Below are 22,511 nucleotides of genomic sequence, written 5' to 3' on the forward strand. Positions count from 1 at the left end.
TTTCCTGCAAATTTCAGTTTTCTTTACTGCTGAGTAGAACTCCATTGTATAAATGTGCCACATCTTCATTATCCACTGGAGACATCTAGGCTGGTCCCACTTCCTACCCATTGTGAATAGAGCAGCAAAAAACATGGTTGAGCAAGTATCTCTAAGGTAGTGGGAAGAGTGCTTAGGATATATGCCTAGGAGTGGTATAGCTGGGTCATATGGTAAATCTATTTTTAGCTTTGTCAGGAACCTCCACACTGATTTCCATAATGGGTGGGCCAGATTGTATTCCCACCAACAGTGTACAAGGGTTCCTCTTTTTCTGCATCCTCACCAGCATTTGTTGTCATTTGTTTTCATAATGATAGCCATTTTGACAGGAATGAGATGGAATCTCAACATAGTTTTAATTTGCATTTCCCTGATGACTAGGGATGTAGAATATTTTTTAGATGTTTATAAGCCATCTCATCCGTATTTCTTCTTTTGAGAACTCTATTTAGTTTCATAGCCCCATTTTTTAATTGGGTTGTTTGATTTATTCATTTTTTGAGTTCTTTATATATTTTTGATATTAATCCTCTGTCAGAATAATAGCTGGCAAAGATTTTCTGCCATTCTGTAGGTTGCCTCCTTGCTTTATTCAGTGTTTTTTGCTGTACAAAAGCTTAGTAATTTCATGAGGTTCCAGTGGTTAATCTGTGGCTTTATTTCCTGAGCAATTGGAAAGTCTTTGCCAAGACCAATATGTTGAAGGGTTTCCCCTACTTTTTCCTCTAGCAGTTTCAGAGTTTCAGGTCTAATATTAAGATCTTTGATACACTTGGACTTAATTCTTGTGCATGGAGAGAGAGAAGGGTATATTATCATCCTTCTACAGATAGGTACCTAGTCAGAGAAGGGTATATTATCATCCTTCTACAGATAGGTACCTAGTCCTCCCAGGACTGTTTACTAAAGAGGCTGTCTCTTCCTCCTCCTCCTCCTCTTCTTCCTCCTCTTCCTCTTCCTCTTCCTTCTTCCTCTTCTTCCTTCTTCCTCTTCCTCCTGCTTCTTCCTTCTTCTTCTTCCTCCTCTTCCTTCCTCCTTTTCTTCTTCTCCTGCTTCTCATCCTCCTCCTCCTCCTCCTCCTCCTTTTCTTCTTCTCCTGCTTCTCATCCTCCTCCTCCTCCTCCTCCTCCTCCTTTCTTCTTTTGTTGAAGATCAGCTGGCTATAGCTGCCAAGCTGTACATCTGGGTCCTCTATTCTGTTCCATTGATTTACATGTCTGTTTTTGTGCCATACCATGATGTTTTTGTTATGATAGCTCTGTAATATAGGTTAAAATCAGGTATGGGGATATCACCAGCCTTATTTTTGTTTCTCAAAATTGTTTTAGATATTTGAGGGTTTTTTGTGCTTCCAAATGAATTTTTAGATTGCTTTTTCTATTTCAGTGAAGAATGCCATTGGAATTTTAATGGGGATTGCATTAAATGTGTAGATTACTTTTGGTAAGATTGCCATTTTTACAATATTGATTCTTCTGACACAAGAACAATGGAGATCTTTCCATTTCCTAGGGTCTTATGCAATTTCTGTCTTGAGTGATTTATAATTTTCATTGTAGAAATATTTCACTTCATTGGGTAGGTTTATTTCAAGGTACTTTTTTTTAATGCAATTGTGAATGGGAGTGATTCTGTGATTTCATTCTCTGTGGATTTGTTGTTAGCATATTGGAAGGTTACTGATTTCTGTGTGTTTATTTTTTATCCTGCTACATTGCTAAAATTGTTTATCAGCTCTAACAGTTTGCTAGTAGAGTCTTTAGGGTCCTTTATGTATATAGAATCCTATCATCTGCAAATAACAATAACTTGATCTCTTCCTTTCCAATTTGTATCCCATTTCTGTGTGTCTCTTGCCTTATTTCTATGGCTAAGACTTCCAGTACTATATTAAATAAAAGTGGGAACAGAAGTCACCCTTGTCTTGCTCCTGATTTTAGTGGAAAAGCTTCACGCTTTCTCCATTTAGTAATATGTTGGCTGTAGGCTTGTCATAAATAGCCTTTATTATGATGAGATATGTTCCTTCTATTCTTAGTTTCTGTGGAACTTTATCATGAAGGGACGTTGGATTTTGTGAAATGCTTTTTCTGCATCTAATTTTTGTCCTTTAGTCCATTTATTTAATGTACTACATTTATCAATTTGCATATGTTGAACCATCTCTACATCTGTTGTATAAAGCTTACTTGGTTGGGGTGAATAATCTTTCTGATATATTCTTATATTCTGTTTGCCAACATTTTGTTGAGTATTTTTGCATCTATGTTCATGAGGGATATTGGTCTATAATTTTCATTTTTTGTTCTATCTTTGTCTGGTTTTGGTATAAGGGTGATGCTGGCTTCGTAGAAGGTAGGATTCCTTCCTTTTATATTTTATGGAAAACTTTGAGAAGCATTGATGTTAGTTTTTCCATGAAGGTCTAATAAAATTCATCAGTGACTCCATCTGGGCCTGGAGTTCTTAAAAAAAATTTTATTTATTTATTTGAGAGCAACAGACAGAGAGAGAAAGAGGCAGATGGGGGGGGGGAGAATGGGTGCACCAGGGCCTCCAGCCACTGCAAATGAATTCCAGACGCGTGTGCTCCCTTATGCATCTGGCTAACATGGGTCCTGGGGAATCAAGCCTCAAGCCGGGGTCCTTAGGCTTCACAGGCAAGTGCTTAACTGCTAAGCCATTTCTCCAGCCCTGGGTCTGGACTTTTTTTAGTTGGGAGTTTTTTTTATAACTGCTTCGACCTCCATTCTTGTTGTAGGTCTATTTAAGTGGTTAATCTCATCTTGATTTAATTTTGGTAGTCATATAAGTCAAGAAATTTGTCCATTTATTTCATATTTTCAAACTTAGTAGGGTGTATATTCTTATAGTATATCCCTATGATTTTTAAATTTTCTCTGCTAGTTGTTATAATGGTACATTTTTCATCTCTAATTTTTATTAATTTGTATCTCTTCTCTATTTTGGTCAGAATTGTTAAGGGTTTATCAATCTTTTTTATCTTTTCAAAGAATAAACTCTGTTTCATTGATTTTTTTTTTCTTTTTGGTTTCTATTTCATTAATTTCTGCCCTGATGTTTATATTTCTTCCCATCTACTGATTTTCAGTTTGCCTTGTTCTTCTTTTTCCAACACCTTAAAGTGAAGCATTAAGTTGTTTACTTGTGACCTTTCTTATTTCTTAATATAGGCACTTAAATCTATAAGTTTCCCTCTTGGGACTGCCTTCATAGTGTCCCAAAGATTTTGGTATGTTGTGTTCTCATTATCATTTGATTCTATTAATTTTTTGATTTCCTTCTTAATTTCTTCATTGACCCATTTTTCATTTAGTAGTATATTGTTTAGTTTCCATGATTTTGTGTATTTTCTATAGCTTTTCTTGCTATTGCTTTGTAGTGATCCCAGTGTGATCAGTTAGTGTGGAGGAAATTATTTCTATTTTCTTGTATTTGTTAAGATTTGTTTTGTGTCCTAATATATGGTCCATTTTACATAATGTTCCATGTGCTGCTGAAAAGAATGTGTATTCTGCAGCATTCAGATGAAATGTCCTGTAGATATCTGTTAGGTCCATTTGTTCTCTGACTTCATTTAATCCAGAAGTATCTGTTTATTTTTCTGCCTGGATGAAATTGATGAGAGTAGGGTGTTGAAGTCACCTACTTCAACTGTAGTTTGGTGTTATCTGTGACCTTAGTTCTAATAGTGTTTGATGAAATTGGGAGCCCCATGTTAGGGGCATATATGTTTAGGATTGTAATGTCCTCAGTTGAAGTGTTCCTTTAATCAATATAAAGTGACTTTCTTATCTTTCCTAACTAATGTTGGTCTTTAATCTACTCTGTCAGATATTAGGATAGTGGCACTTGCTTGTTTTCTATGCTCATTTGCTTAAGACACTGTTTTCCAACCTTTCACCCTAAGTTAGTGTCCATCTTTTGTATAAAGGTGAGTTTCTTGGAGGCAACAAATTAAAAGATCCTGCTTTTTAACTCAGTCTGAAAACCTGTGTCTTTTGGTTGGAGCATTGAGGCTGTTGATTATAGGAGTTTTATTGAAAGATAGGTACTTATTTTTGCCATTTTTCAGTTTTGTAGTTCTTCTGGCTTTACCTTTGCTCTCTTGTATTAACTAGTATCTTAGTATTTGTTGTGGAATGTCCTTGTTTCTCAATCTGTTTGAATGGATAGCTTTGCAGAGTAAAGTAACCGTGGTTGACAGTTGTTATCTTTCAGAACTTGGAATACATCACTCCAAGCTCTTCTGGCTTTTATAATTTATGTTGAGTAATCTGCTGTGATCCTGATGAGCTTACTTTTGTATGTGACTTGATTTTTCTCTCTAACTGCTTTCAATATATTTTCTTTAGTTTGTGTGTTTTGTAGTTTAATTGTAATATGATGGTGAAAGATCCTTTCCTGATTTTGTCTGTTTGGAGTTTGATAGGCTTCCTGTATCTGTATTAGCACTGCTCTCCCCACTTGGGGGAATTTTTCTTCCATGATTTTGTTGAAAATACCTGTTATGCCTTTGGAGTGAATTTCACCTCCTGCTTTGCCCTGAATTCTTGTGTTTGATCCCTTCATATTGTCCTGGATGTCTTGAAATTCCCATTCATGCCTTCCTATTAGTTTGTCTTTCTCCTTGTTGGACTGTATTATGTCTGCCACTTGGTCTTCTAGTTTAGATATTTTGTCCTCTCTTTGATCCATTCTACTGGTGAGACTTTCTACAGATTTTTCTATTTGACTTACACTGTTTTTTATTTCTCATATTTCTGATTGGTCTTTTTTCATTATTTCAGTTTCCTTACTTGTATCTTATATTGGCATACTTATTTCATTAAATTGGTTTCATGTGTTTTCATGGTATTCCTTTAGGAGTTTATTTTTTCTTTCATTCTTTTGATTTATTTGAGTATAGACATAATTATGTTTTTGAAATCTTTGTCATGCATTTCATCTAAAAATAGTCTCACTACAGATCATTTCTGATGGATTTATAATTTTTGGTTTTATTATATTGTCTTCATTTTTTTCTGCTTATTGTTTTATAATATAGAGGTTTTTGCATCTGGGGTTAATTTGATGCCTGGGTTAATTATCTGCAGTGTTCTTAGCCATGTAAATCTGGCTATATATACCTCCAGGTTTCCAGATATTGGTCTAATACTCTCAGAGTAACAACAGAAGGTGTTGATTTTGCCTGCTATGCAAGTATTCTAGTAGTCTGTGTGTATCAAATTACTGTCAAATGCCAAAATTCAACTGAGCAATATACCCATTCAATCAAAACCAGCACAGAGTATTTATGCAAGACTGGGATTAAAACAAATAGATAATCTAGTAAATCAAAGTCCCTTATATTGCCCCACACCCTTAATCTTGTCAACTTGGAGGCTGAGATTTTTGGTCTGGAGTGAGCTTCAGGGCAGCCTGGGGCCAAGTGAGACCTGCTCCAAATAATGGTAGCAGTAAAACTAAAAGGCCCTATGAATCAAAAAACATCAAAGGCAGTAATAGTCAACACCAAAATATAGCTTATTTGAGAATGATAAAGTCAACCAAGAATACCTCAATCAAATCTAACATACAACATGCACTGGCATGGAAGGTAAGATTAGCACTTCCTGTGCAGGCCTATGTATCTGGCTTTGCATAAGTAGGCCCTATTACCTTTTGGAATGGCTTCCAACCTCACCGAAGCTGAATGTCCACCTTGATCCCTCTCAGTTGTACTGTGGGCTTGATTATGTTGCTTGGGTCACTGGATTTGGTGTTCTGATAGACTGCTGGATGCTGTGTGGCTGGGGTGGGGGGTGGATAAGTTCTTTGTCCATTCGTGGCACTGGTGAATGGATGAAGGGAGGCTGTGCAGGGTACCTGGAGTTGTATGGATCTGATAAGCTAGTCCAGTTAGTGATCTCCTTCAGTAGCTGCTCAGCTGGTCCCTGCTGTCTTCCCCTTTGGGTTTCTTGACTTTGTGACAAGGCTTATGTGAGTGGAAAAATCTCTTTACCTGGCTTCTGCTCCTGGGACTCTGTGCCACACCTGGCTGGTTGGGTACATGGATCAAGGCTACTGGCACTGCTTTGGGAGCTGCTTTTGTGCTTCTTGCTTGCTAGACATTCTGGGTCTCTCATGTTTCTCTGCTTTGGTTGGTAATTCCTTGTACCCCTTCACTTTTTGGTAGAAAAGTATTTTTTGCTCTTTGTCTGCTTATTTCTCCCACTAGACTGTTTTGGCTTGGCTACTTCTGAGCCATCTTACCTGGAAGTCCTCTTAGTTTTTTTTAATTAAATTTTTGAGATAGAATCTCACTCTGTTGTCCATCTATGCCAGGGACATGCGGTGTTAGGAAGCCTGGTCTTGAACTCGCAACAATTTCTTCTTTTACCTAAGCTCCTGAGTTTGAGGATTACAATTGTATACCACCATGCCCAGATAGACTGAGTAATTCTTGATTTTGTACATGCATAATAGCGGGTTGGATCAATTATATTGCTAGTTCTTCTCAGTAAATCAGCCTCAGTGTTAGGAGAGAACTTGCATATTATCTGAGGTACCACTTAGGAGACTGATTTAGCTAGCACCCCTTGATAACAGGATCCTATACAGCAGTTTTCCAGACAAGGAAACCCTCTCTTTAGACAAAGCCATGTGTCTTCCCTGGCTCTGGCATGAAGGACATGCTCAGTAAATACTTTATGAACCAGCACATAGGTGGGCTTTAGGATCTGAGGAAACAGTCATAGTTTGGAAAAAACAAAAAACTACTGAAGCAAGTTCAGGTGTGTCGGAAAAAGTATTTAGAAGGGCTAATTGGGGGATTGAGATACAGATGGGATAAAAATTGCTTTAGGGTGGGTAAGCTTCAGATACACTGAGAAGAGAAGGGTAATACAGAAATAGTGAAGGCATTGGGCTGGAGCTCTCCACCACCTCAGTCCTACTCATCACAATAAAGAACCTGAGTCAGATATGCTTTCAGAATAAAAACCAATTCCGTTTCAGAATTTTCTCTTCCTCACATATTTCTCTAATAAAATTTGAATGAAAAAAAAGTGGTTTTAATGATGTAGTGCAGCTGCAGTATAACCACTGTGACTCCACCAGGAAGACTAACTGAAGGATGGCCTAAGAGGGAAGGGGCTAGTGTAGGAGGTTGTAGGCTAGACCTGGCTTGTCTTTATGTAGGCTACTCACTAAGTGGTCCGACTCTTCTGCCACAGAGGCAGAAAGGTTTGGATTGCATTTATGAAAGACTTCTTCACAATGATTTTAAAAAAATATTTATTTGAAGGGGGAGGGGAGAGAGGGGGGAGCGAGGGAGAGAGGGAAGCAAGGAGAGAGAGAGACAGAGAGAGAAAGTGGGCATGCCAGTGCCTTCATCTGCTGCAAATGAACTCCACATGCATGTGCCACTATGTGCATCTAGCTGGCTTACATAAGTCCCTGGGAATTGAACTTAGGTCCTTTGGCTTTTCAGGTAAGCACCTTAACTGTGAAGCTATCTCTCTAGCCCCCACGCACCAATTTCTTATAATGTGACTTTATAAATGAGGAGCTTCCTAGATACAGTTAATCACAAAACCTGTACATCAAAGCAGCTTCATCATTTCTTTTTGTCTCTGGAAAGCTTAACTTTTGATTTAGAATGCATTGCAATCTTATTATCACTCATCTTTAAAAAAGTTTCATTTAAAAAGGGGAAATTGCTGAATTTGGGGAGGTTCTCAGTGGTTAAGGTCACTTGTGTGCAAAGCCTGCTGGCCGGGGTTCAGTTTCCCCACACCTACAAAAAGCTGCTGGTGGGCCACAACACATACATACACATACACACAAATTCATTCAAATGGAAAACTGAAAATGTGTACATTTAACTGCATGGATGTGTAAGGTATGTGCATTAAATTAGACCATCTTGCTAGACTCATTTTGAGTGAAGCATTTGTATGGTTTCAAAAACTCTCAGAAAAATGAGAAGCTAGTCTCTATTTTCACTTCTCCTTCTTTTTGATTCATGATGCCTTTATGCTTCTTAACTACCCTTAGCTTTGACCATCAGTCATCATATTTTATCTAGAACTCCACAAAGAATAAAATTGAAGAATGAAATAACAAGCTTGATTTATTTGCTTGAATAATACTTGTCTCATGATAAAATCATAATGAGCGAAGGAATCATTATAGTTAAATCCTACAGAATAGCAAAAAGTAAAGAAAATAAATGCTAGAGGAGATCCTTATTCGGGTAACCTCAGTGAGTCTGGTGAAACTTGGCGGTTTCTGGAAGGCTGTGCCAGCTCGTGGAGCCAGGAGTGGATTATGATTTAATGGTCCCTCTCTGCTGCGTTTGATGAACTGTCCTAGAAAAACATTTTGAAGCAATAAAGCATCCATTTGGCTCCTAAGTAATGAGGGCGGTGTTGCTCTCTGCATTAACTATTTATTCAGGAAGAGAAGTGACCAACTGCTAATAAGCTGTGTCCAAAGAAGGCTGTGTCAAACAAGAAAACGCATAAGTGAGGCTGTCTTCGATTTCATGTGCAATTAACAACCACTCAGAGCTGAGTGGTTGGTGCCCCTTGCCATGTGACTGGGCTGTGGGTATTTAAGAGCCGAGTGCCTGACTTGTAGTAAAAGCTTCTGGGGTACTGAAAGATGGTGTAGGATCAACCAGCGACCTGAGGGAGGTGATAATTGGTGAGTGGCCATGAGGGGCTTGCTTCTCTGTTGTCCTGAGCTGTAGGCTTGTTTGTAAGATCAGTGACAGTCAGCAAAGCCCTTTTTCCTTTTGTGGAAAAGCTCCTTCCCCCCACCTGCCCCCGTCTAAATGATTTCTTTTTAATAACTTATGCAATCTGCTGTATATGCAGAAAAACATTTAGACTTATTGCCTGAGAGACTAAACTTGGGGAAATTGCTTATTTGCTATGTAAATAAATCTGTAATATATGGTTTGGAAATAGTTTCTAGGTAGAAATGTAGCACTTCGCTCTTGTTGCACAGTGTATAAATGGTCATTCTTTCAGTAGACACTTAGGACTTAGTAACTTCAAGACAGCAACCAGAATATTGTGTTCACATGAAAAAAAATGTAAGTTTAACTTTTTACTTTGAAGCACTTTTGGTGCTAAAACAGCTTGAAGTTTTCATCCCCCTTGCTTTTAGTTTCTTAATACTATTAATTTGACTTTTTAAAAAGTGACATTAAGAAGATGAAAGTCACAATTATTTTCTTTCCTCAGGCCAAGGAAGGGAATTTATTTATTTATTTTTGGTTTTTCAAGGTAGGGTCTCACTGTAGCTCAGGCTGACCTGTAATTCACTCAGTCTCAGGGTGGCCTTGAACTCACAGCGATCCTCCCACCTCTGCTTGCCAAGTACTGGGATTAGAGGTGTGCACCACCACGCCCGGCTAATGAAGGGATTTTAATGCTTCTTGTGCTAACTATAAAGCATTACAGAGGATTTCTACACAATGAGGGTGAAAATTTTCTCCTATAAATTATATTCAAATAGTAGTATAAATGTTATGTAAACTGAGCGTTACTTAACTATATTACAGAATTTTCTCAATTTCATAGTAAATCAATTATAAAATCATATAATATTGCATTCCTTTCATTTTCAATTTAAAATATACTTGTCCACATTGAAATTTATGTATTAGTCCCAAGCTTACTATAAATTACTTGAACAAATATTTAAAATCAATTTTCAGGATAGATTTCATGAAATAAGAATGCTTTCTTTGGGGAAAGGGCTAAAAAGCCTGATAAATTAGTAGCAACAGGATCAAAGATAAGGGAAGATTCTTGGGGATTTTCCTTTCTAGGTACACATTATATCATAGAGACAACCCATCAAGGGAATAAAGGCGTAGGGTAGAGACAGAACTGCCTTGTAAGGTGTTGGTGTTTTAACGGTCGTGGAACTGAATCGTCCCTTCCAGATAATCACTCCTTTCAGAAGACTGATGCTATGTGCTGAGAACAGAAAAGAGATGGAGGATTGGATCAGTGCTCTGAAGTCAGTCCAGACCAGAGAACCTTACGAGGTAAAGAAGCATCTCCCTATTATTTCCTGGTCTTAGACAATAAATGTTACTTAAACCAAAGAATGAAAGCTACAGTGGGTACAAATAAGTACTTATTGACTCATTCAGGAACTTGTTATGTAAAACAGAGTCTCTTGGGTACTCATGGAATGAAATTTTAGTCCTAACTGTAGCATACAGATTGTAAATAGTTCAGCATCTGAAGTCTTGCTCTCTTTAATGACTGTCCTGATGTCTCTTTAGGTGGCCCAGTTTAATGTGGAGCATTTCTCAGGGATGCATAACTGGTACGCCTGCTCCCATGCCCGCCCCACCTTCTGTAATGTATGCAGAGAAAGTCTTTCTGGAGTTACATCCCACGGCCTCTCCTGTGAAGGTACTGTATCCTCTTGTATGTGTGCTCTCCCACAGCAAGCATACTGTAGACACCCTGCCATCGGTACTTGTTTGGTCATTGTTAAAGAAGCAGTCACCACAGAAAAGCTTCTCTTGGTGGAAGTTGTACTTGGGGGTATCATAGCTGAAACAAGTTGCAGTTCTGTTCTAGTTCAGCCCTAAGCTCTACACAATGTAGGACTAAATTAGGTAATACTGTTGCTCTAAAAACGATAAAACATCATCTGAAAGGAAACATAAATCAAACAGTATTTCATTGCAGAGGAACTAACAAGTAGAAGTCTGTGGACTTGTAACATTCTAATATTCTTTATTGATTGTAGAAAACAAAACTTTTTCTCAGAACAGTGTCTACTCTTTGGCAGAATTCCTAATTGCTATTTATATTGTATTGGTTGAATCATTTCCCTTCATTTAACTTATATTTTATTTAAATGGATACAATTTTTTTCTTAGTTACTTGTTTTACCAATCCTAGGGATTGAACTCAGGGCTTCACATTTGCTGGGTACGTGCTTTGCCACTTAGCTACAACCCCAGCCTTGAAATCAGCTTTTTTCAATTTTTTAAAATTAGTTATGAATGTACTCAGTTGGTACCATCATTACCCTCATCCCTGACCCCCCTCCAAAGGGACCCTCCTCGTTGAGGATCTACAAGTAAGGCCCATGGTAATATTTTCATTATGTGACTTGTGAGTTATTACTTAGATTAGGAGTTATGATTGCCAAAGGCAGAAGAATCAGTAATTACCAAGAGAAAACTCATACACCTTTAGATGTCCTTCATTCTGCGCCTCAGCGATGAGGTGTGGAAGGCTGTGTACTGCTCTATAAACCACATCTAATACCAATACCAGGGCTTTCTAAAACACAAATGTGTCTAATTATGATTTCATAATCAAGTAGTTATAGTCACAGTTTTTTTTTAATTTTTTTTAATTTTTATTTATTTGAGAGCGACAGACACAGAGAGAAAGGAAGATAGAGGGAGAGAGAGAGAGAATGGGCGCGCCAGGGCTTCCAGCCTCTGCAAATGAACTCCAGACGCGTGCGCCCCCTTGTGCATCTGGCTAACGTGGGACCTGGGGAACCGAGCCTCGAACCGGGGTCCTTAGGCTTCACGGGCAAGCGCTTAACCGCTAAGCCATCTCTCCAGCCCATAGTCACAGTTCTAATGGATTGTAAATGATCAAATCTGTACCTGTCTCCGTCTTAGCTGTAGACAGTGGAGCAGTGCATGGTGGAAAAAGAGCTCTGCAGTGAAGACCCTCTTCTGCGCCCTCCAGCTCATGTTCCACCAAGAGAATGGTCCAGCACACTTAGAGGTTCATGTCAGATGGGGATACTAGTCTCATCTCATCAAATCATGGGGAAAGTTTAGTGGGAGGATCATACAATGAAACTGTCCTTCTAATCACATAATTTATAGAAGGTGTAACTGTGTTCTGTGAGAAATTTATTGAAGAAACAATTCAGGATTACATCACGGGCTTATGTGAAAATTCATGAAAGTAAAAATTTGGAGAAAACATTAAGCTTTTTTTTTTTAAACGTAAAGAATTTTTTCAAACAGAGATGTAACTTGCATTTCTGTGTTTCTACTCTAAAGAGTTCACATGGATCTAGATGACTGCTGCCTGGTCTGTCCATTATGTAGTGTTTTCTAGAAACCTTTTAACTATTATCTTCTAGTCTTTTTTTTTTTTCACATAAACTGACAACATTCATAAATATAGGCAATATACCATGATCACAATCCCCTCTTTTCCTCCCTGTTCAATTCCCCCTCCACTAAATCCTTCTTCTTTCCAACCAGTCTGTCATCTGTTTTGATGTCATCATTTTCTTTTCTCCTGTTATGCTGTCTTATGTAGGTAGTATCAGTTACTGTTATCTTACAGTCTTGCATTCCAGAGATGCTAGAAAAAGGGGTGGGGGAAGTCCTAGCATATTCTTTGGTACCCTTTTGATTTGGGATTTATGCATTATTGAATATATTTAATTATTTAGTAATTGATTCATTTGTAGAATCACTATTTTTAAAGATTTTAAAAGAAAAATGAAAACTATTTGATGAGAATAAAAAATAAAAATACTTATATCCTGCAACTACTGTACTCTTCCTGCTTCTTTAAAAGTCTCATTATTGGGCTAGAGAGATGGCTTCGTGGTTAAGGTGCTTGCCTGCAAAGCCAAAGGACCTAGGTTCAATTCCCCAGGACCCACATAAGCCAGATGCACAAGGTGGCACATGGGTCTGGAGTTCATTTGTAGTGGCTAAAGGCCCTGGTGTGCCCATTCTTTCTCCCTTTTCCTCTATTTGCCTTTCTTTCTCTTTCTCAAATAAATAAATAAATATTAAAATGTTTTTTTAAGTCTCATTATTGAATTTGAAAATATTATAACAGGATTATATATTAGTAAAAAAAAGTTACCTGTTTTGTTTTATGAGAATATAGTTATTTTGGATTTTTTTAAAAATCAGAGTCAAAGCCATACTTTTCAACCCCCTTCTCCATGTAAGTAAACTGCTTCATGATAAAACTGAAAACAGTATAAAAGGGGCTTTAAAAATTAAAATAGCTGGGCATGATGGCACACACCTTTAATCCCAGAACTTGGGAGACAGAAGTTGGAGGATCACTGTGAGTTCGAGGCCAGCCTGAAAGTACATAGTAAATTCCAGGATAGCCTGGGCTAGGGTGAGACCCTACCTCAAAAAACAAATAAACAGCTGTGTGTGGTGGCACACACCTTTAATCCCAGCACTCAGGAGGCAGAGGTAGGCGGATCACTGTGAGTTCGAGGCCACCCTAAGACTACATAGTGAATTCCAGGTCAGCCTGGACTAGAGGGAAACCCTACCCCTTACCTCAAAATAAAATAAAATAATAAAATAAAATAAAATAAAATAAAATAAAATAAAATAAAAATAAAAAAATAAAATAAAAATAAAGAGGCAAAAGAATTTTTACCCTTTTTGCATATGTATGTGTATGTGCATGTTCACACTGCAGGAGCGTGGACACCCGTGGAGGGCAGAGGTTTGACACAGAGTGTCTTCCTGGATTGCTGTCTACCTTATTTATTGAGGCAGGGTCTCTCACTTGAACCCACAGCTTAAAGAATTGACTAGTCTAGCTATGCAGCTTGTGCTGGGGATTCCATCTCTGCCTATTGAGTGCTTCTATTACAGGCCTGCTACTATGCCCACCCAGCATTTATGTGGGTGCTAGGGAGCCCAACTCATGTCCTCACATTTACATGTCGTGTTTCCCTCCCCTTTCCTCCCCCTTCTGCCCTGTGCTCTCCGCTGCCACCACAGCCTCCTTTCTGCTTTCATGTCACATGTACCCTTGTGCCCCCTCCCCTTTCTCAGCAACTCTTCTTCTCCTCTTATGGTCTACTATCTAGTTCCAAGTTCCCACTTTCATAATCATGGTTAACTTTTCAAATAACTTGTGATCTTGTTTTTCTATAAATGTATTGCTTCTTTCCTAATTATTTCCTCTAATTTATCCTTTATAAGTTCCTTATGATAATATGGCTGGGTGGAATTAGTGAAGGTTGTAGAGGGGCATCAATTCATTCCTTCCATTTACATTTGTAATATTGTCTTCTCAGTCTAATACATTAAAAAATTTTTTTTGAGGCAAACTCAATAGACTGGTCTTTTTTTTTTTTAACGCAATAGATTGAGAGAGAGAGAGAGAGAGAATTGGCACACCAAGGCCTTCAGCCACCACAATAAACTCTAAACACATGTGCCCCTTTGTGCACATGCACGACCTGGCATGCTTGCATTACTATGTGTCTGACTTATGGGGAATCTGGAGAGTAGAACATGAGTCTTTAGGCTTTACAGGCAAGTACCTTAACCACTAGGCCATCCCTCCAGCTCTCAATTTAATTCTTTTAAAAGACAGCGCCATCTTTGTGAGCCTCAGGCATCATTTCCAGCATGCTTAGTTTTCTTCTCAATATACTTGCACTTTAATCTCCGGTATTGTCTTTATCTTACTGACATTTTCAAAGTTATTTACATAAATACTATACCTATACAATAACACAAAGATCAGAAATGTACACTACAGTGAATTTTCTCATTAAGACATCCATATCAGAGAATCAGTACTGAGACCAATAGGCGAAGTTTAAAAAGTATTTTATTAATTTATTGATGAGAGAGAGAGAGAAAGAGAAACGGCATGCCAGGGCCTCTGGCACTGCATACAAACTCCAGATGCATGGCCACCTTGTGCATCTGGCTTACATGGGTACAGGGAATTGAATCGGAGTCCTTAGTTTTCACAGGCAAGCACCTTAACTGCCAAGCCATCTCTCCCAGCCCAAGAGGTGGAATTTTATAAGTCCTCTTGTCACTGAACTTTATCTTCAGTGCTTGTATCTCTGTTCTCAGGAACTAATCCTTTTGTGTTGATTTCATTTCTCTTCTAAGTAGGAGGTGATCACTTTGTGAATGCTTCATAATTACAGTTGTATTAGCGTTTCAGATTGCATTTACTACTGTTGAATATTGAATTTTTTGAAATATTTCTTCTGTTTCTCTTTCATTCCCTTTGTAATTCCATGTTGTGATTTCCTTTACTTTAAAAGCCTTATTTACCTTAAAATGACTGACTTGTCATTATTTTTTAGTGTGTAAATTTAAGGCTCACAAAAGATGCGCAGTGAGGGCCACAAACAACTGCAAGTGGACCACCCTGGCCTCCATCGGGAAGGACATCATAGAGGACGAGGACGGAGTAAGCGGCGAGCTCTGCCCCTTCCTGGCACCTCCTCTCATTTTCTGTTCTTCTGGAGCGTAATGACAGAGAGTTTCGTGGGAGTGTTGGTTATTCGGGGTAAATTGGAGATTGTGAGTTTGGATTTGTAATTTATTCCTTTGTAGCTGTCCTCAGCTCTTGGATTTTGAGGGAAATCTGTTCTAAATAGGACTTGGGAGTGGTGGCAGGGCAGGGCGGGATTAGAGACCTTTGACAACTCCATGATCTTAAGGGTTAGTGGAGGGTTCACCCTTCAGAGTCTGGGGCTTTTGGCTTCCCTACGTCCTAATCCATACATGGGCTTTCTCCTCAGCTAGACCTCTACTGAATCCCACAGGGTTAGCTGGCCTTCTGTCCTACCTATCCCTCAGGGTTCAGGCACGATAGGTGCACAGGAACGTGGGACAGCGAGTGGACAGCATGCATCACACATGGTGCTGACTCCATAGAGTGGGAAACCGCTCCTGAGGTGAGCTTGGTGGCCTCTCCAGGCTTTACTCTGACTGTAATTTCTCCTGCCCACAGGTCGCCATGCCTCACCAATGGCTCGAAGGCAACTTGCCTGTGAGTGCCAAGTGTGCGGTTTGTGATAAAACGTGTGGCAGTGTTCTCCGTCTACAAGATTGGAAATGCCTTTGGTGTAAAACAATGGTGAGGGGTTGAAATTGTGCTGTTTTATAATTAGCATCTTTCCTGAACTTGGCCATTGCGTAGGTCTGAGGCAAAGCAGAGAGTCTATGGCAGAGCAGATCCTGGCCTCATGCCCCTCACCCTGATGTAACACCATGATACTTAGTTTTAAAAAACTATTGTATTTATTTATTTTCAAGCAGAGAGAGAGACTAAAATATGAGAGACAGACAGAGAGAATGGATACACCAGGGCCTCCAGCCTCTGCAAACAAACTCCAGACTTACGCCCCACTTTGTGTATCTGGGTTTACTTGGGTATTGGAGTATCGAACTCAGGTCGTTAGGCTCTTCAGGCAAGCACCATAACTGCTGATACATTCCTCCAGCCTATGGCACTCAGTTTTAGTTTTTTTTTTTTTAAAGTGTATTCTTCCAGTGTGATAGTTGTTTACTCCCCTCTTCCCCATCCCTGTCATGTTTTCAGGTGCCCCATGTTTAATAGTTGCTTGTGTTTAGGTATTTCCTGTGTCACAGAAGCCCTTCACATAGTTTTACTGTTTTCTGTATAGTTTCACCATGTCATGGTTACTCTTTTTTAAATATTTTATCTGTTTATTTTTTTGAGAAAGAGAGAGTGAGAGAGAGAATGAATAAATGGGTGTGCCAGCACCTCCAGCTACTACAAACGCACTCTAGATTCATGTACCACTTTGTGCATCTGCCTTATGTTGGCATTGGAGAATGGAACCTGGGTCCTTAAGCTGCGCAGGCAAGCACCTTAACCACTAAGCCATCTTCCCCAGTCCATGGTTCCTCTTCTCAGGCCTGCTTTGCCACCTGCTGCACTGAGAAAGCCTCGTCCCTGATCTGCCACAAGGTCATTTTCATTGCAGCCCTGCATGTGTTCTCTGACAGGTACCAAGTTGAGTAAGCTATAGTTTGATAGAATTTAACATGAATATGAATGTAGCATAAACTAATATTTTAAAACTTCTTTGCCTGCTTAAGAGTTGACACAGAAAGCACATACCTACTGTAAGAATAGCCGTGTTAATGTCGGACATGAGCAGGGCCTCTGGGCTCCTGGTCAGGGAGACGGTGAGCATAAGAAGGGTGCCATGTCTGCAGGCAGCTCTGGTCTGATCTGGGAAGCCATAGCTCCCCTCTGCTCTTAGCGCCAGGCAGGCTGTCCTACTGCACACTCATTGCCTTCCACCGGGGCAGATTTGTTTGGTGTGTTGTGACTCTGGTAGTCTTTTAACATTGCTGGTCTAAGTTTGGAAGTTGGCCCCACATTTTTAAAATGTGAAAAGTCCATTGGTATTGTCAAGTATGGAGTATATCAGCAAGCATTAAGAGATGCGAGTATGATGTGTTAATTTCATAGTTGATGAGTTGGAGTTCAGAGGCCCCAAGGAAAATAAATTCTGTGGTTTTTAGTGGAGCCTGATAGGTAATCCTGTGATGCCTTTAAGTATTTAACTCAAATATGACTGTCCTTATTCTTGTGCCTTTGCTATTCCTCATTGTTCTCTCTTATTAACCATAGGGTACTACCTTTTGTTTTGGTTTTTCGAGGTAAGGTCTTGCTCTAGCCCAGGTTGACCTGGAATTCACTATGGAGTCTTAGGGTGGCCTTGAACTCACAGCGATCCTCCTACCCCTGCTGGGATTAAAGGCTTGCACCACCACGCCAGGTTTAGGGTGCTATCTGTTATCTCTCCTTTCACTTTATAATATGTAGGTTGTATCTTTCTTTGGACTGGCAGTACAACCTTAATGCCATCTGCCATTCTTTGTTTAAAAGGAATGCGGCTCATAAATGTTTTCAAGTACCATTTCAGTTCCCATTTCTTTTGTGCTAGCGAGCCACTGAGAGCATTTACACACACACACACACACACACACACACACACACTTTTTATTGACATCCTCTGTACATATAGAAAATAAACTGTGATGCTAATCACCTCCTACCACCTTTCCTTTGCCCCTCCTGAGGCCTCCCTCAACTGAATCTCTTCTTTCAGAGTCCAGAGTACTAACAGTTACATTTTAGAACCCTTTTGTGAATCTCTTCTTCTTTCTAAACTGTCTCTCTTCTATTTTCATGTAACATTTTCCCTTCCTATCATGTAAGACTTGAATAGGTAGTAGCATCAGCCACAGTACGGTCAGGAATATCACAGCCACTTTCTGTCTGGAAGACACTGTTGCAAAATACTCTTCCCCTTCCTTCAGCTCATGTATTCTTTCCATCACCTCTTCCACAAGAATCCCTGAGCCTTGGTGTGTGTGATAGCGATGTCTCAGTACCCTCTTCTACCTCTTCTTCTCAGCACTTTGGTGCATTTTGAGTCACCCAGTTGTCATCACCATCTGAAAAGAGAAGCTTCTCTAACTGAAAGTGAGAGTAGCATTAATATATGGGCATAAACGTAAGTATTTAGATGCCATTTTAACCAGCTAAGCCACAGAACTGATATAACATGTCTGTTTAGCTAGACAACACTGGTAGTTCCCCCCTACCAGCACCACCAGGGCTTATGACCTTTCCAGCATGGGCTTTTGGTTAGATTTTCAGAGTGTCTGGGGAAATGTCTCAGTGGTTAAAAACACTTGATTATTTAGGTTTTCAATATCAGGCATGAACTCCCTTCCATGGAGTGGGCATCAAATAAAACCAGAGAACAATTGGTTTCTCCTCTCACAGATAGGCCACCATTACACCAGTTGGCACATTGCACTGGCTGCCCAGCTATAAAATTTGTAGGACTCATTGCCAGTTAAGACCATTGATGACTCCCTCTCCCCTGCAATAGGTTGCATAAGTTTTTCCAGCATCCTGATAGCTAGTCAATAGGAAGGAAGTTTCTAGCTCAGCTTCAGCTTGATTTCTCATTGACCTGCAGCCCAAGCATGTAATGTCCTTAGCAGTAGGATCATACCATCTAGTTCTGATGGACAGCAAAGAGCCTTGACAATAGGTTGTAATGTTTTGTGGACATCAAGGCCCTCCTTGACCATCAACTTGCTAGAAGGTATCCTACCACTGAAATTTTTGTGTAACAATTTATGGCTTCTTGGCACAGCATTATTCATCCCTACAGCATAATGCTACCCAAACTATTTTTTTAACCTATATTTAGCTAGCAAAGAAGTCATTTTCCATATGGCTTCTTCATTACATCTTTAAATTTAAAAAAATATTTTTTATACAAAGAGTGAGCATGAGCATACCAGGGCCTCCTGCCTCTGCAAGCAAACTTCAGACACATGTGCCCTGTATGCATCTGGCTTGACATGGGGAATTGAAACCAGGCCTTAGGCTTTGCTAGCAAGTGATTTTTTTAAATAAATTTTTTTGTTTGTTTTTATATATTTGAAGGTGACAGAGAGAGAAAGAAAGAGGCAGATAGAGAGAGAGAGAGAGAATGGGCGTGACAGGGCCTCCAGCCACTGCAAATGAACTCCAGACACATGCGCCCCCTTGTGTATCTGGCTAACATGGGTCCTGGGGAATCAAGCCTCGAACCAGGGTCCTTAGGCTTCACAGGCAAGCGCCTAACTGCTAAGCCATCTCTCCAGCCCACTAGCAAGTGACTTTAACTACTGAGCCGTCTCTCCATCCCTGTATATATTTAATTGTGACTAGCCCTCCTTCCCCCCTCTCCTCTCCTCCATTCTCTCCCTTGACTTTGAACAATTTACCCTCAGTAGTCTTCCTCTCTATTTGCATATATACTGTACACTTTCCTTAGGCCCTCCTCTCTCTTCTCTCTCTCTCATGAAATCTTTCTTGCTTGCTGGTCTCTACTACTGATGTTTACACCAATTCATGTACATATCTACACATCTGAAACTACGATCCACATATGAACAAGAACATGCAATGTTTAACTTTCTGAGCCTAGGGACCTTATTTAGTCTAATCCTTTCCAGCTCTATCCATTTCCCTGCAAATTTCATTTTTTCCTGCTAAATAAAACTTCATTGTGTAAACATACCACATTTTCATTATCTGTTCATCAGTTGAGGGACATCTAGGCTGATTCCATATCCTAGATAATTGTGAATAAACATAGATGAGCAAGTATCTCTAGGGTACTGAATAGAGTTCCTAAGGTATATGCCAAGGATTGGTATAGCTGGTTCATATGTTAAATTTATTTTTAGCTGTTTCACAAACCTTCACTCTGATTTCCACAATGGCTGTATCAGTTTATATTCCTACCAACAATGGAGAAGGGATCCTCTTTACCAGCATTTGTTGTCATTTACTTCTTGAAGATAGTCCTTTTGATAGAAATGAGATGGAATCTCAATGTAGTTTTAATTTTCATTTCCCTGGTGTCTTAGGACTGATGTATAACATGTTTTTAGATGTTCATTGATCATTTGTATCTATATTTTTGAGAGCTATCTATTCAGTTCTATAGACCAGTTTTTGATTGGGTTATTTGATTTCTCATTATATAGTTTTTTGAGTTCATTGTATATCCTGGATATTAATCCTCTGTCAGTTGTATAACTGGCAAAGATTTTATCCAATTCAATAGGCTGCCTTTTTGCTCTATTCACAGTATACTTTGCTGTACAAAAGCTTTTTAATTTCATGAGGTTTCAATGGTTGATGAGTTGTCTTACTTCATGAATGACTGGGGTTCCATGCAGAAAGTCCCTGCCTGTATGATGAAATGTTTCCCCTACTTTTTCATCTAGCAGTTTGAGAGTTTCAGTTGTGATGTTAAGATCTTTGCTCCATTTTGTATAGATTCTCATGCATGGAGAGAGGTAAGGTCTATTTTCATCTTTCTACATGAATATATCCAGATACACACACACACACACACACACACGTTATTTATTTATTTGAGAGAGAGAGAGAATGGGTGTGGCAGGGCCTCCAGGCACTGCAAACAAAACTCCAGATGCATGCATCCCCTTGTGCATCTGGCTTATGTGGGTCCTGGAAAATTGAACTGGGATCCTTTGGCTTTGCAGGCAAATGCCTTAACTGCTAAGCCATCTCTCCAGCCCTTCAGTAAATATTTTAAATATAATTATTTATTTATTTGAGAGAGAGAGAGAAAAAAGAGAGAAATTAAAATTAAAGTAAAGCAAGTTAAAATCTCACCAAAAGCCAGGCATGGTGCTACACACCTTTAATCCCAGCACTCAGGAGGCAGAGATAGGATTGATGTGGGTATTCCAGGTCAGCCTGGGCCAGAGTTAGACCCTACCTCAAAAAAAAAAAAAAAAAAAAAAACTCCACCAAACCCAAAAGCCTTTAGTTGTACTGCCCTATAATGTAACTCATAATTTAAAAATAGTCAAGATAAAATTTTATTTTCCTCCATCAGCATGTATTGTATATCTTCCTGGTTTGCTCTATAATTTTAATTTGTTTTTAATTATTTGTAAACACTAATTAAAAATTTTTAGGTGTCTTATATTACAACTTCCATAATTATAGATAATAAACCATGATAATTCCCTCCCTTTCCCCACTTTCCTCTTCACAAATCCACTCCATCATATCACCTCCCCCTCTCAAATAGTCGCTCTTCTATTTTTTTTTAATTTTTATTTATTTATTTATTTGAGAGAGACAGACACAGAGAGAAAGACAGATAGATGGAGAGAGAGAGAATGAGTGCGCCAGGGCTTCCAGCCTCTGCAAACGAACTCCAGACGCGTGCGCCCCTTGTGCATCTGGCTAACGTGGGACCTGGGGAACCGAGCCTCGAACCGGGGTCCTTAGGCTTCACAGGCAAGTGCTTAACCACTAAGCCATCTCTCCAGCCCGCTCTTCTATTTTGATGTCATCATTTTCCCCTCTATTATGAAGGTCTTGTGTGGTAGTACCCAGGCACTGCAAGGGCATGGATCTCCAGGCCATTTTGTGTCAGAATGATTGCACTGTAAGAAGTTCTACGCTTCTTTAGCTCCTAGGTTCTTTCTCCACCTTTTTTGCAATAGACCTTGAGCTTTGAAAGTAGTGATAGAGATGCTTCCATGCTGAGTACTCCTCTGTCACTTCTCAGCACCATGGTACCTTTCACACTAATTTTTATAAAAAAAAAAAAACATTTCTTTTGTTAATTTTTGTAAATCATAATTGAAAATTGTCCAAAAGTAGGTAATCAGGAGAATAAAAGTCCATGTTAACATTCAATTACCCTTTTAAAAGCTTTCTGTTTTTTAAAAAATATTTTCCTTATTTTTATTTCTTTGAGAGGGAGGGAAGGAAAGAGAGAGAAAGAATGAGAAAGGATGTACCAGGGCATCTAGCCCCTGCAGATGAGCTCCAAACGCATGTACTGCCTTGTGCATCTGGCCTACATGGGTCCTGGAGAATTGAACCTGAGTCCTTTGGCTTTGTAGGCAGGCGCCTTAACCACTAAGCAATCCCTCCAGCCCTTAAAAGCTATATGCAGGTTTAGTCTGCATGTGAGTTTGCTTTAAGGACTAATTCAACAGAGGTATATAAAATAAATACTAGATGAAAAGTCAGCTTCTACTGGGTGTCACATTTGAAAGGCTGTCTAGGTAGATACATCAACTATTCAAAATAGCCTGA

The 22,511-nt window shown here is 39.3% G+C and overlaps 1 protein-coding gene across 5 annotated transcripts in view; it reads left to right on the plus strand.

The window, feature by feature from the left end:
* Dgkh (diacylglycerol kinase eta) overlaps window positions 1-22,511 on the plus strand; it is a 233,189-nt gene that overhangs the window by 124,238 nt on the left and 86,440 nt on the right. For all 5 annotated transcript variants that reach the window (XM_004650996.2, XM_045145808.1, XM_045145805.1 and 2 more), the window contains 4 exons: window positions 10,007-10,111; window positions 10,355-10,487; window positions 15,169-15,275; window positions 15,822-15,947. In XM_004650996.2, coding sequence (XP_004651053.2) covers window positions 10,007-10,111; window positions 10,355-10,487; window positions 15,169-15,275; window positions 15,822-15,947 — 471 coding nt within the window. The remainder of the gene's footprint in view (window positions 1-10,006; window positions 10,112-10,354; window positions 10,488-15,168; window positions 15,276-15,821; window positions 15,948-22,511) is intronic.

Source organism: Jaculus jaculus, chromosome 3 (genome assembly GCF_020740685.1).
Source record: "Jaculus jaculus isolate mJacJac1 chromosome 3, mJacJac1.mat.Y.cur, whole genome shotgun sequence".
In the NCBI taxonomy this organism is placed as follows: Eukaryota; Metazoa; Chordata; class Mammalia; order Rodentia; family Dipodidae; genus Jaculus; species Jaculus jaculus.